The 15,804-nt window shown below is 35.7% G+C and overlaps 1 protein-coding gene across 1 annotated transcript in view; it reads left to right on the top strand.

Annotated features, from left to right (window-relative positions):
• LOC135226422 (uncharacterized) overlaps positions 1 to 15,804 on the top strand; it is a 33,660-nt gene that overhangs the window by 6,049 nt on the left and 11,807 nt on the right. The window contains exons 2-3 of the mRNA XM_064265965.1: positions 646 to 690; positions 12,868 to 13,044. Coding sequence (XP_064122035.1) covers positions 665 to 690; positions 12,868 to 13,044 — 203 coding nt within the window. The 5' untranslated portion in view covers positions 646 to 664. The remainder of the gene's footprint in view (positions 1 to 645; positions 691 to 12,867; positions 13,045 to 15,804) is intronic.

The following is a 15,804-nucleotide window of genomic DNA, read 5'->3' as shown; positions in this document are numbered from 1 at the left end:
GTTCCTATAGCTCGCCTTTTTTCAAACAAATTAGAAAAAACTACAACCAATAAGTTTTTTTTTATCATGGAGGAAATTTTTATGACTTGGTTATGTGCAGTTGTTATAACTTTCCCATCACTAAAGAAAATAAACAAAAAACTTCTGAACTAAACATTTTTCCAAACCAAGATATTTTTACAGAAAGTTCCTTTGAGAACAATAGACGTCAAATATAAGCTTTTGAATGAACACGCCACGCTACGGCTTAATTAAAACAAATGCTTGAGATTGTTCCAACATTTTGTTCCTTAAGTGTGAAAATCATATTTCTAAATTCCCAGAAACTGTACTTTACTTCAAATTTATTTACATTATCTATATAAATTCAAGCCTACTGTGGCATTAAGACAGTATTCTGTTTAAGCCTGAAAATAATAACAAGAAATAATGAGCAAACGGCGGAGCAACAACAAAAGAGCCATTCGTGATTTCAGACTGAAAAGGAAAATCGAGCAGTTTCCCGAAAGCTTTCTGTACAGAGTTACCTTACCTCAATATAAATACATTTACATAACTGTTTGTTCTTTGTTCATGGTTTTTTGTTCAGTACTGTTATATTTTATATATTTTGTGATGATTCATTATCGACCCTTTCTCTTTCAGACTTGGATATACATCAGTGATGTCTAAACCTACGTCCTCGATGAGGTGAGTCAACCGGACACCACAACACATGCAGCTCGGGAAATCAAACCAGTACTTTTTGTCTCTTTCCCGGATTTTTGCTTTTACAGTTTGGTTTTTTTGTCTCAACCTGATTCCGTGAAAGGAATATGTCAGTCTTATCGATTTCTGTATCACAAGTTTCAAAAACTCCTTAAGAGGATATCCTCGGCTCAATTTCCGATTTTGAGAGCGTGGTTTTATTATGTTCATTTCTTTCTGCTGCATGAGTCCTTCCAAAAGGACACAACAGATTTTCAAGTAGTTTCTGTTTAATATGTTCCGGCATTGAAAAATTTTAAATTATTTAAAATTCAAGGGCACATAATTGACAACTGCAGCATTAAACTACAGGCTTAATAAGAGGATTATTTACTTTAACAATGGCAACAATTAACTAAAAAGAATAGTAACAAGACCTGCATAAGAAAAAGGGGATAAAATATTCAACAGACCAAAATATCTAGACAGAAATAAATAATGGAAACAAAATTAAAACTTTCAAAAACCGAAGCACCAAAGTGCCTAATGGTAACATATATCCCCGAATATCAGTCCTGACACACACAGAGGTTCTCTAGGAATTTCACGCCTTACACTATGATGCGAAAACTTATGAAATTAAGCCCTTATCAATGAAAGTATATATTGTACATTACGTAAACGTTATCTGTTAACCATTATACGCCGACTGGACGTATTATACGTCGACTAAAATTGTCTATCGGGTGCTAAGTGGATGTATGGTACGTCAACTACAAAAAGTTGTTTTTAATATTTGCGGAAAAATATTTATATGCCTAGTTTGCAACAAATTTTAAATCACACGCCTTGAGGAATGCTGGGAGTTCATGGATCATGCTGTTGTTTTGTTTACAAGCGTTACCCAGGCGCGCATGCGCGAATTGCTTTCTTCTCGCACTAGAAAGCATCAGCGATGCATCTCAGAAATTCTTTCGTCACTGTGTCGTAATTTTTGCACTATTTTATATTAGCCATTACATAGAGTTTTATATATGAAAATGTGCGCAATTTCATGTAAAATACCACAAAAAAAACACATGGTTGTAGCTTTCATCAGTTTTGAAATATTTTCATATAAATCACGATAAGTGCCAAAATTTCAACCTTTGGTCAACTTTAACTCGACTGAAATGGTCGAAAAACGCAATTGTAAGCTAACATTCTTACATTCTAGTAATATTCAATCATTTACCTTCATTTTGCAACACATTGGAAGGCTCTAGCACAATATTTCGATTTATGGTGAATTTTTGAAAAATCTTTTCCTTATGTCCGCCATTTTCCATTCCCATGCACCTGTAAAAAAATGCTTTAGGTCAAATGTATGTCCTTTCCGTGTAGCAGACATTAGTTGCTGTGAATTTTGTGAGTGTGAGATAAGTGGGTAGTGTAGCAATCCACACAATACTATAAGAAAGAGTCATAAGGATTCCAAAGATAGTGAAGATGATTTAATGGTGGAATGTGAAATGAAGATCTGAGAGTGTGATATTTTTTCCAAACAATCAATAGTTCGTTACGCAAGTGTATGATTTATTTGCTTAATTTTACTAGATAGACAATTATGTATGAGTAAATTTCTTTTAATTCTTTTAAATTTATATCCTTATCTGACGAAAATTCATGTCAAACCATCCTATTATGCATTCTCCTATTCACAACCTTTGAAATAATATGCATATTGAGTATATTCTGGTCATTTATTGACTTTTATCCTTTTTGTCAGGTGGCCGGTTTTTAAAATGGCGGAAAACAGGCCCGTTGTGCAACATGTAACCAAGTTTTTTTATGTCCAAAAAACCCTTAAACAAGATCTGAAGTCAAATTTAGGGTAAATCTTAGTGCATACGGGACCCTACCAGGTTTCTTGACTAGGAGCACTTCTCAGCAAGGTCTACGGTATATCTATACTTCGCTTCTCAGACACGTACTACCCGAACGACAGTCACTACTGTTCACACGAGCTTTATATATTCATCTTTTATCAGCTTGAAATCAATAACAAAACGTGTTCTCTCATACCCAGTAGTTAACTAAAATACCTTTCTCTCAATAATGTGCTTGATAGCATATCAAAGTTTACGGGAGTTTTATCCTTGTTGCCGATGCACGATAATCTATATAGTTATTAGATGCTTGAACATTATTTTCTCTGCTTCAGCTGCAACTATTAGGGCTTGTGCCTTGTATGATAAGGCGCCTATGAGGTAATGTTAGACTAGCGATAATCTTACGCTAAGTCGGTTGGTATTGCACTTCCATCTTCAATGGAGTGTCTGGGGGTTTGTAGATCATTTACGAAGTCGGTATTATCTTGTTTGTTATTACGACGATGTGTTAAAACTCATGGTGAGGAGGTTCTTGTAGAAAACACGAATTTTAAAACTATATGTATTATTCTGAAGTTTTACATGGTGAAGATCAGATATGATTGTACAAGTCTTCTAATAACGATAGCTTGATCGCTTCTGCCAATGATGATGGCTAATCCTATTCTTCTACATGATAAAGCTTAGGTAAAGAGGTACAGGCTTCTAATGACGATAGCTAACTCTGTTCTCCTGTCTACCATCTCTGTTACAAGTTATGAAGGAACAGACAGTAGTTCGAACATATGAACATACATACAAATGACATAGTTTCATACGAACACACAATCAAATGAGACACGCTACAGATCACGTAGGCCGTTTGAATTATAGGTCGGGGTAGTTGTCTCAAGCAGGGAGCTTGGACTAATGTTTATAAACAATCGAATGACTACAGGTGACGGCATGTTATCTTAGCCTACATACTTATGGTATACGTCATCTTTAGCGTCTCTAGTCTGATCACATTCCTGCAAGCAATCTTTTATATATATGGACTAACATTCCATATTTTTATTATGTAAACACTTACATTAGCTCGGTCAGCTACCAAAACCAACCACTGAATATTACTCAAACTTGACTTGCATTTGACTTATAGGAGTGTGATACAGACACTATGTGAATATATATATATATAAGTAAATAAAAATTCATGGTGTACATGAATTGATTCAAGTAATAAAATATAAAACAATGATATTGGTAAAATAATAGTGATCACGTGATATATAATGATAGTTTTTTCACTTCATCTCATTAAGATACATATGCTACAAAAATACTAATGTACTCTGATAATTGCATAGAATGAAGATTAATATGATAAAAACATATTTTAACTGATAAAAAATTTCATATATGAATTGATAAAAATATTAATGTTTATGCTAACTGTTATATATCTGATACATTAATCAATATACTAACTCATATAACTGCAGATATTGGTAAGATAAAAAGTAACAGATTATGATTAAGGCTATCCCTGATTTGTTTATACATATGTATATGGATTCATATAATATGAGTAATATATGTGGCACTTTAAATAGATTCCTATTGCGTACACGCTAAAGATATATTTAGATTCGGGTATTTATGATCATTTATATAAGAGAATTCCCTATTGCGTACACAACCAAAGATATATTTCGATTCCGTTATTTATGATCATTGTTTATATATAGGATTACCATGATACTTTATAGATTATAGGATAACATGACCGAGGTTATACTACTTACTTTTAACTAGCGTTCGAACAACTTTTCGTCCATTACACAGTTCGAGACAACCACCTATGGCCCGCCCAATGAAAGAAACGGCCTATTTTCACAGGGTTTTGGAAAAACAAGGGGAAAATTTGCCTGGGCGGGTCCAACGTTCTATTTTTGCGCTCCATACTTATTCTCTGCATCCTAAGCTACACGATTACGTTCGCGATGAATAAAAAAAAAAAAAAACATCCCCAGCACGAGTCCTTTCGCCAGCCAAAGTAGAGTTGAATATCCTTCGGGTCGTAATTGTCGGAAGTATGTCCCATTCGTAGTCGATTCCGACAGCCGCCGGAGCATTCCGCATTAAAACGAGATTAACGACGAGATACGGGTGTCTGTCGAGATTATCGACGAGATACGGTGTCGGTCGAAGAAGTCCATGATGGTGTTATTCCTTTCACATTGTAGGCGGTTGTTACTCGACTGCCGCCGTCCGCAGCGACAAACGATTTTTTGAAGTTGCGATGTGAAACTCTCGTACAGCAGGATACTGTAACCAGTTCCATTAATCAGCCTGCAAGTGAAATTATACTTGTCACAAGGGCAAAGTAAATTCAGACGACATCCAAATACATGGGAGGAAGAGAGCCATTTAGACCAGACTTAACCCACATGAATTAATTCGCTGATATTTTGGAATTCAAAAGAGTCCGCTGTACAAACTTTTTTATCCATGGCATTAACAATGAGTGAACCTATCCAGGTCTATGAGGACTGTAAAAATATCCATATATAAAAAAATAAACAGATATTCAATACGAATCCCAAAGAAAATTCTATATTACTGGTAGTAAGTTACTAGACAAAGAAGTGGAAAACGGAGCTAATTGTAAGATTGCCAGGCAACATAAGAGTCAAAGAGAAGATTAATCATGATTCTATGTGCCCTAACAACAAAAATTTCATATTCAATTTTCTCGTGCGCATCCTCTGAGGTTAACTTTTAAAACATTATTAATAGGTAGGAGATGCAACGAAAAAACCACTATGTAAACTAATTTCTATATAAACTTTGGGTTTTTCAAGAAAATGTAACATTTTCCCATGAATGTGATTTACCTGGATTGTAATAAGCTAATGTTGCAAGTAAAATAATCCATATCCATATCGTGATACTTCTAAATGTCTATGAGGTTCAGAAAAATTAATTCATTTTGATGTTATAGAAATTCTATTTACTTATTTTGTTTATTAATTTTAAAATGATTGCAACTCCTTAGCTAAAGTTGGCATTGCGGCACACCGATAGACACTTGTAACCTAACGTCTGCCTTGCCCATGAGAAGTTCGGGCTAAGCATTCCTTTCTCCAGTCAATCTGTTTTGCAAGCAGAGACGACACACAGATGAAGCCTGTGTAAGCAGATTATTGAGGTTAAAAGGAACAAATGCTGATACGGCAATGATGACGTCGTCACTTGGCAGGAGATTGCTCTCAGCCAGCTAAGCAGTTACGTTACTTGCTGCAATAAATACGACTTTAGGATAAATTTATTATCTTTTAATACTCGACCCACACGAAAAGAATGTCTGAAAAAAAAAAAACAGTACCAAAATTGAACAATATATTAGTTTCATGTTGGAAAACTGCATGATTATGTTAAATTAAATATTCCTTATTGAAACTAATGAAAAGGTTTCCATACAAAATTCTATATATATTATTAGCCCTGTATAAGATTCATATAGGATTATTTCATAGATAACATTTTCACTTCTAGACTTCCTGACTTTAAAATCTCTTTTATTTTATTTTATTTTATTTTATTTTATTTATTTTATTTTTTTATTTATTTATTTATTTAATTTTTTTTTTTTCATTGACTACGAATATAAATCACCGGGACAGACAATATGTCAGTAGATTTTGGATATGTGTTTGAACTTTTAGCTTATTTTTCATTACTAAAGCGTTAAGTTAGAGTTCAAATCTTTACGCATATATATTTGGATATTTAATTATCTATGGTTACGTTTTGCTTATTGATTTTATCGTGATTCCTTTTTATTATAATTTGTAACCCTTCCGACTTCTTACGGAGTGTATTATATTGACTCCACTTGTATCCATATTTATTTTATTTTATTTTTTTTATTTATTTTATATTTTATTTTTTATATATATTTGATAAATTAAATGGCGTTTGGCTTGAATATGTGGAAAAGTGTTAGCGGCCGGCTACAAGTATAAGGCTACTTGCGGCATCAATTCTATAGATACAAGATATAAATGATAAAGGTATTTAAAACAGCGAGAACCGCTATAATCCAGTTCGGATCCAATATCACGAGTTGTAACTCGTAAGACATTGACACTTCCTATTTAATTATCCGGTATTCTACCAAACCGATTGACTCTGGGTGATAAAATATATTATTGGTTTTCTTAATGGATAGGAATTCACACAACGTGTTAAGGAGATTATTATTGATTTACACCACCCGAGTCACAGATTATTATGTGTTGATTCCATCATTTACTGATTTAGCACTCATAAATATTCCTAACGCACTCAATTGCGGTGTTTGTTTTTAGTGCTATTAATTCTATATAACGTGTCAAGGAACTATTAACACTAAGAAGTGTTTATTCCCTCTGTCAGACTCGTAATTCTGTTAATAATTCTACGTATATTCTTTCAAGGATTGATTTGGCACAGGATAGGCCCTTCACTGACAGGTGTCTTAGTGTATCCCTTGTTTTCATGACACGGGTTACAATTAGTTATGTGACTTTTTATATCTGTAAGCATTGTAGGCCAGTAAAATAGTGATTTGGCTTTCTGTGACATAGTAGGGCGGGAACCCTGGATGACGGAATGCAACCAGTTTATGACGATTGGTATGAAAGAGATTATTATTACTACCTACTGGTCGTTAGTCATCTGCTGTGTTCTTCGGGTTTTCCTCGTCACGGTCCTACATATAATATTTACATTTGATTACATTATTCTGGATACACATACTTTAAATATATTTTGCGTTTAGGGTTTCTGCTCGAAGTGTTTATTGGTTTGCTTAGCCGCTGACCCTGTTTCCGTCGAAGTGTTTATTGGTTTTGCTTAGCTGCTGACCTTGTTTCCGTTTCGAAGTGTTTATTGTTTGGTGTTTATTGTTTTGCTTATCACTGGTGACACTTGCTTTGTTCAGTTTGTAACAGTTTCTGCGCTCCAACCCAGATATTCAATGGTCGCGATCTCTTGGGTTAAGGAATTTTCTTGTTTAGATACGGTTTTAACAATAGGCACGGATGTTTCTATATCTTTTAGTCTAATTAATGGTTCTTTGCTGTATGGTGCGGGATTGCGGGGATAATGCGTCAGCTATGATATTTGCTTCCCAGGTAGATATCTTATCTTGGCTCCAAAGACCTGAATGATCATTTGTCACCGAGTTCCTTTTGGACTGTGATTAAAGCCTTTGAAAAACTCGGTAAAGGACTCATGTTCAGTAAGGACTTTATCAGGATAGCCATAGATTATGAACTTAAAATGTACTAGTGAGTTAAAGATACCTAGCCCTTCCTTGCCTATTACTGTATATTTACTTTCAGAGGGCTTTAGTTTACGTGAATAAAAAGCTATAGGGAAGAACTGTTTATCATATTACTGAAGTAGTATCCCTCTTACCCCTTGGTCTGAGGCGTCTGTTGCAATAAAAAAAAAATTCCTTATTTAAATCAGGGATTTTTAAGTTAGGTGAGCTGCATTTTCCGCTTTAAGATATCGAACGCCTGTTGATGCTTTTCAGACCATAATAAATCTACGCTCTTCTTCGTAAGATCTGTTAAAGGAGCTGTCATGATTGAAGAGTTACATATTTACATACGATTGTAATACCCACTACAGCGCAAAAGTGCTGTATCCCCCTTTTACGTTAATAAGTACCGGGAAAGTTATGAATAGCCGACACCTTACCATGGCACACTTTAAGACCTTGACTAGACACATAAAACCTAGATAAACATGTTCGGTTTTTAAAAACTCACATTTAGATATTTTACTCTGAGATTATTTGTCTTTGTCTCTGTTAGCACTAGCTCTAGTTTTATGTGAATGTACTTCTAAGGTATTAGAAAGGATTACAAGATCATCCATATAGGCATGTAGGTTATCCCCTAAAAGTCTCCAAACACTATATTGTAATTGGGGCGCAACGTAAGCCGGAGGCATACGTAAAAATTGATAATGTCCCCCTGAGTGTGCTGAAAACGGTGTATGAGTACAATCACTTAGGTAATGGTATCTGGTAAAAGCATTTAAGTAAGTCCAAGTTGGTGAAAAAAAATTTATTCTAACCTAACAGAGATAAGATGTCGTCGGTACATAGCACTGGAAAACTACGGAGTCGTTTCCTTGTTTAAGCGACAGAATCTACGCAGATACGCGAAATCCGATCTTTTATGGCATGACATTTGAGGGAAAAATTATATGGGCTTATTTGATTTCCTATGACTCCTATTACTAACATTTTTCAACTTCGTCATTTATCTCTATTTTGAAATTTCATTGAGAGTCTATGCGACGGTACGTATATAGCTTTATGTTTGTCCTTAGACCGTATTTTGTTTTCAATGACATCCGTTTTTCTCCAGAGATCACTCGCTAGTGGAGAAACTTCCTGGTATTCAGGTAGAAGATAAAAAAAAAATTCTGCTGAATCACCTCTGCTTGAATGACTTTACGGATATTACTTTAGATAGATTATCAGAGAGATTCATCCACGACTGGTTGGGGCGTGATTAAAAATTAGCAACAATAAAAAAAAATGCGATATTTATAACGTTCCGTATCCACGATAATGTATACTTTTAGGGCTTTGTTCGCGGAAATCGTTATATTTCAGAGTGTCGGGAAGGATTAAAATTTCATTTCCCAGGCAAAGTCTTTTTTTACACGCACTAAGACATTCGAGGGTGCATGCTTCTCGAAATTTTGCGTGCAAAGTGCGACTGCGGTTGTGGGAGAATTCTGTTGGGTCATTTGAACAATGTTACGATTTATGAGACAAATGTATAGTTCCTTTATATAAGTTATTATTTGATTAACTGTCTCATTTTTGTTCAAACGGATTTTAATATGTTTGAAGGTTTATAGGATTTCCCTTTGATAAACACGCCTTATTTTGCAGGATGTAAGATAATATTTTGTATACCCCTAGATGAATCTTACAATTACGCTAGATACAGATCAATGTTTTTTTATAACTATAGAGGTATCTGTAAGCGCTCGCTTATCCGGACTTCTCATTAGGGAAGTTCGAACAACAGACAGTGAGTCCGTAAATACAGGATATTACGTTTACTAAAGAAATAAAACAAGATATTCTAATTTTTACGGCCGGCGGCGCCGTACAGTTGGGCTTTATCCACCACTACTTATATAACTTACGTATTAAAAAAAAATCGAAAACCTGCTCTGATTACTTTATACGGTCGTGTGTTTCATAGGAAAAATCCTTTTTAATTCAAAAAGATATCGTATGTATGAACTGGCCAACATCGCTTTTCCCCACCCCCTCTGGCTAGAGTCGCTTATTGTATGGAATTTGCTATGCTTTGAACACTTCGGCAGTTTTTGACTGACCTTGACCGCTTGACTAGGTGACACAGTCACCGAGTTTGCTTGTTTGATTCTGAACGGGCTACTGTTTCTATTTTTTTTTTTTTTGTAATAATTAAGATCCTTCTCTTTATTACCATCGGCAACGTATGTGTGTTTTTAGCATTATGTTGCTGGTTACGTATAAAGCAATGAATGACGAACTATTAGGAACTGAGCGATTACTAATAAGACAAGTTATCACTACTGCATTCAATATTAACTGTTTGTACTTCATTCTTTGCTAAAATTTGAAATAGTGAGGGATCCTGGTCAGCGCATTTAGCCTGATGAAAGTTTTTTACAGACATGTTATTCCTTGAAATCCAGCCATATTTTAAAAGTTAAGTTGAGTCATTGAGGTTCGATATTTTATATAACTCAAAAAACTCAAGGCTAAAACTGCGATCGGGACTTTGCAAAGGAGCATTTATTGTCATGACCCGAAATAGTGTTACCTCTAATTTATATAGTTTGTACGGGTGTTCCACTTGTTTTTTGTGTGTTTTCTAATCAACTACGGTGCTTAACGACCCCTCCATCCATGCATCTGTATAAATACAGACGTCCACTGCGTAAACGCATATTCACTTGTTTAATATGATTTGTTACGTAAGGGATTAATAATCACCCAAAATGATAAAATTAACATAGTATATGATTATGATATTTCAGTAGAACTTCTGGAAACAGACACTCAAAGATAAAAACTCGCAGTAGCAATATCTCAATGATGTAGATAATTTCTGTAAAAAAAAAATAAGATTAAGAATGTCTCGTAACTTCAGCCACAGGAATAACGAAATTCGACCTGCAAAGGAAAAACACTCAAAGTTACTCCAAATGAATAAAAAATTGTACTTAGCTTGCTTTTGTGGGAAGTCACGGTGTTCCGTATAACGACACACGGCCTTGGTCCTCCTTCTCTATTTAGCGGACGACCTGGTTTGGCTTCAGTTTCCCCCGTGCGCGTTGTTTCGATGATTCGAGCCCTTGAAAGATCCGATGCTGCAGACGCGTTCGGTTTGTTTCTTGGAGTGCCGGAAACGCTCACTAACGATGTTTTCTTGAATGATTCTAATGAGAGACGAAGCTTGCGTTGTCGTAGGAAAAAGGACACGTCGGTTTTGTTTCTTGAAGTTATTCACTAACCGATGATACTAAGTTGGTTGAAGAATCTCTTGCTTTCGTCGTCGTTAAAGAGTTCTTGTTGTTTTCTGAAGTCGCTCACTAACGATGATACTATGTTGCTTGAAGAATCTGCTGCTTCCGTCGTCGTTGACTTCTTATGATACATGATTTATTATTCTGGTTTTTCTTCGTAGGACGTTGTAGAGTTCTTCTGGTACGCTGGCCACCAATATTAGGGCTTGTGCCTTGTATGATAAGGCGCCCTATGAGGTAATGTTAGACTAGCGATAATCTTACGCTAAGTCGGTTGGTATTGCACTTCCATCTTCAATGGAGTGTCTGGGTTTGTAGATCATTTACGAAGTCGGTATTATATTGTTTGTTATTACGACGATGTGTTAAACTCATGGTGAGGAGGTTCTTGTAGAAAACACGAAATATAAAACTATATGTATTATTCTGAAGTTTTACATGGTGAAGATCAGATATGATTGTACAAGTCTTCTAATAACGATAGCTTGATCGCTTCTGCCAATGATGATGGCTAATCCTATTCTTCTACATGATAAAGCTTAGGTAAAGAGGTACAGGTCTTCTAATGACGATAGCTAACTCTGTTCTCCTGTCTACCATCTCTGTTACAAGTTATGAAGGAACAGACAGTAGTTCGAACATATGAACATACATACAAATGACATAGTTTCATACGAACACACAATCAAATGAGACACGCTACAGATCACGTAGGCCGTTTGAATTATAGGTCGGGGTAGTTGTCTCAAGCAGGGAGCTTGGACTAATGTTTATAAACAATCGAATGACTACAGGTGACGGCATGTTATCTTAGCCTACATACTTATGGTATAACGTCATCTTTAGCGTCTCTAGTCTGATCACATTCCTGCAAGCAATCTTTTATATATATTGGACTAACATTCCATATTTTTATTATGTAAACACTTACACAACTTGCTGTTTAATTTAGCAATAGCTACATTTCCTTGCCGATCTTTTATCCATAGCGAAAAAAGGTATAACATAAAAATATATCAGTCCTATTCTACATAACGTCATTTATAACATAACTACGGTAATTGCACGGTCCCTAGACCGTGGGTAATTGTTTACTATCGTACGATGTTGAAATACCAGTAAAACGGATGTTGTTATTCGATTCGGTTGTACTTGGCAAAAAAAGTTGTTTCTTGTTCGGTTGTTTATGGTTGTGCATATTTACGCAAGGAGTATAACATTAGTAACAATACTTTTATCATTCTTTTTTTTATTTTGTAACTTATCTAACTAGAAGATGGGAGAAAGAAATGGAGGTAAAGAAGTTGTTCTATTGTGTCTCTTTCGCTGCCTGATTGTACGCTGCTGCCTGCACTCCTTGCGAGCGAAATTTTAAATTCTTTTCAAAATATTGTCGTATCGGTGTTAATAGCTAACCCCATCGTAAAATCGAATTATCGTTAGGCGAATTATCGTAATTCAAACACTGTACAACTTAATTTCTAAATACTATATATTTTCACCCATATACAAAAGAATTCGGCAATTAAAATATTACATATATTTCACCTTTAACAGTGATTTCTAGAAAGATTAATTTGATATTTAGGTAAGAAAACAAGGACGAGAAGTAGGATAATTTCACAATATAAACAGATAGCAATACAATCATCTGAAGGCATGTGAACACCGTAAAAGCAAAGCCACTTTTTTGCAAACAGCCGATCTCAAGTTCCTTTCTTTTCAGACCAAACGATAAGAATTACTTCGACGGCCAATGGCTGAGAAAGGCCTCTATGCTGGAGCAAATGATGGATAACCGCCACAAACAAGGACATTTTCTGGTATGGTACCAACTCGCCCTTAAGAGCAAAGCTCCACTCCAGGAGGAACAAGTCAAAAGAGCAGTCATCCACCTCTACAGGTAAGTATTAAAATTTCACTAATTATTTTTGCTTTTATGATTACCTGCCGTCCCATGCTGTGCAAACCTAATTCCCTTCATTTAACCTTTTTTAATTGATTATAAGTGGTAATTCTTGTCCTGTGTAGTATAGATCAGAGCCGTATATAGAGAGAGTTTGGCCATGGTCCGAACCATTTATTCAAGGTCACTGGCTGATGGGCACCATCTTGCCTCTGTCCGACTGCCCTGACACAGTCAGAACCGTCACGCCACAAGCACGTCGCACACGGAGAAACGTTTTATTAATTTTCAGTAGATTACATACTGTACTCCAATGATTGGCTGTGTAGCACTAAGCTGTTCCTTGCAGTATGGACAGGGTAAAATGATGCACAGATTCCCTAGAAACCCAGAGAGACGACGGCAATGGAAGATTAAAGTGAAACGAGAAAATTGAAAAGCCCTTGACAGATCTTATTTATGTTCGGTATACGTTCAAGATTTTTCCTCTTTACTTTTCATATGTGCAACATTTGCATTTTTACTGGTAGTAATATAGCATATGACTAAATAACATATTTTCATTGCTGATATTCAGACCTTTAGTTAACAATGATTTATTTTATCTTTAGGATCATTTTGAGGATGATCAGTACGAATCGGGAAGAGCTCATGGACTTAAACGCTTTAAGTTATCTGCTGTTCACAAAATCAAAATCCCCGTGACCATTCTGGCAATAGTACTGATGCTACCAGTAGCGATTCTACCAATCCTGTTGGAGAACTACGAGAAGCAGCATTAATAAGGACGAACAAAATCTCCGAAAGAAAGATAAAAAGGCACAAGAGAAGAAACAGGAAATAGAGTCAAGGGGGAAACTTTAAAACCTTTGGTTTTGGATATTTTGAAGCGGCCCCATGCCACTGGATTGCATGTTAGTGCCATCACATCAGACATGGGGAGTGCAAATCGGGCCCTTCTCAAGAGTTTTGGTATTATCTGTTCCGGAAACTGTAGCATAGTTAATGGGACCGCTCATCCTATTAGCAAAGAACAATTTCTTTACTTCATCCACGATGTACCACATATCATAAAGAACTTGTGGTCATGTCTAGTGAAAGGCAATATCATTACTCATTTGAGTGACGACATGGTAAAACAGTTTGATTTGCCATCAAAGGACGTGACACATGAACATGTCAAAAGTTTGATATCTTTTCTGAAAGGTAGAGATCTGAAGCTTGCGGCAAAACTGTCTGAAACTCATGTAAATCCATCACATTTTGAGAAAATGAAATTATGAGGAGCTTTAAATTTCTTTAGCAATTCGGTAAAAGCAGGATTTCATTATTTGGTTGAACGCGAAGAATACAGTAAAGACTTGCTTACAACAGCTTGGTTCATTGGTTTGATAAATAATTAGTTCGATTTAATGTCAAGTAGACATCCAATCATGGCACTAAGTAATGTCAGTGAATCCTGTTATAAGAAAGCTATACTGCATCTTCAGCAAGTTGTAAGTGTTTCTTGAAATACGTATTGGAGTTAATGCACAGTGGAAGCCAGTACAAACTGGAGTGATATTGTCTACCACTTCCATTCTTAATCTCCAAAGCAATTACTTGGCTAAAGGTCACAGATTTTTACGGACATCCAGATTCACTCAATATTGTCAAGAAAACTTTTTTAGCTCCATAGCACTGAAAAACCCAATGCCAACTGCCTTAGAATTTCGGCAGTCTCTGATATTAATATCAGTTGCACAGTTTCTGAAATGCTCAAGTGCAAGTAATTATAACGTAGATGCTGAAAATGAAACTGAGGAACATGATTTTGACCAATTCTCAAGTGACAATTTGATGAATCAAGCAGAACTGAGCAGCCTCCATTATATTGCTAGTTACTGCATAAAAAATGTTAAAAAGTCAAATAATCATTGCACGTTTTGCCTTCAAACAATAGAGAGCAACCAGTCAACACAGAAAGATCCTTCTCAAAGATTGACTCAATCAAAAGAATATAGAAAAAACTGCCTAGTTTATAGCACAGATGCCTGCTTCAGTTTATTTCAGAATGCAGAAAATATTTTTCGGGCAAATGAAAAGTGTTTTGGAAACGAGCAATTTATTAGGACGACTAGTGCATTAAGGGTAGACTCCTGAAGTTAAAATCAAAAGGCAGTGAATTAGGGAGATGAGAAAAGCTATAATGAATATGGGTAAACAGTGAATTTTGAAACCATGTATAATATTTCATAATACTTACGTATTTTAAAATTAAAACTGTAATAAGGTTATAAACTATCGTAAGTGTTTTGACAAACATCTTAATGTTTGATAGAAACCTTCAGTTAACAATCAGCAGCATATGATAAGAAAGAGAAAGGGAGAGAAAAGCTGAGACAGTGCTCAGGTGAGTGAGCGCGGCTTAACAAGACAGGAGCAAGATGGCGCCCTGTCAAAAGGTTGGCCAAACTCTTTGGGACCTATGAGGTCATTCAGTGCTAAATCTGAAAGGTGTAACGGGAAGAAAACCAAGCAGTTGCACTATGAAATAAATGTTAGGAGACGGTGGAAAGTACGATAAAAAAAAAAGCGCATATAAACATAGGTACACTAAAAGGAATGAGAGGGGTTGCAGCTAGGAGCCGAAGGGACACTGAAACCCTTATGTAATGCCTACAGTGCACCGCATGAGGTGCACTGACAATGCGGTGCATTGACATCACTACCCCTGGTCAAGATTTACAGGTCACATTCCAATTAGCCAAATATATA

The sequence above is a fragment of the Macrobrachium nipponense genome, chromosome 20, assembly GCF_015104395.2.
Source record: "Macrobrachium nipponense isolate FS-2020 chromosome 20, ASM1510439v2, whole genome shotgun sequence".
NCBI lineage: Eukaryota > Metazoa > Arthropoda > Malacostraca > Decapoda > Palaemonidae > Macrobrachium > Macrobrachium nipponense.
This window is presented reverse-complemented; position numbering and strand designations above follow the sequence as displayed.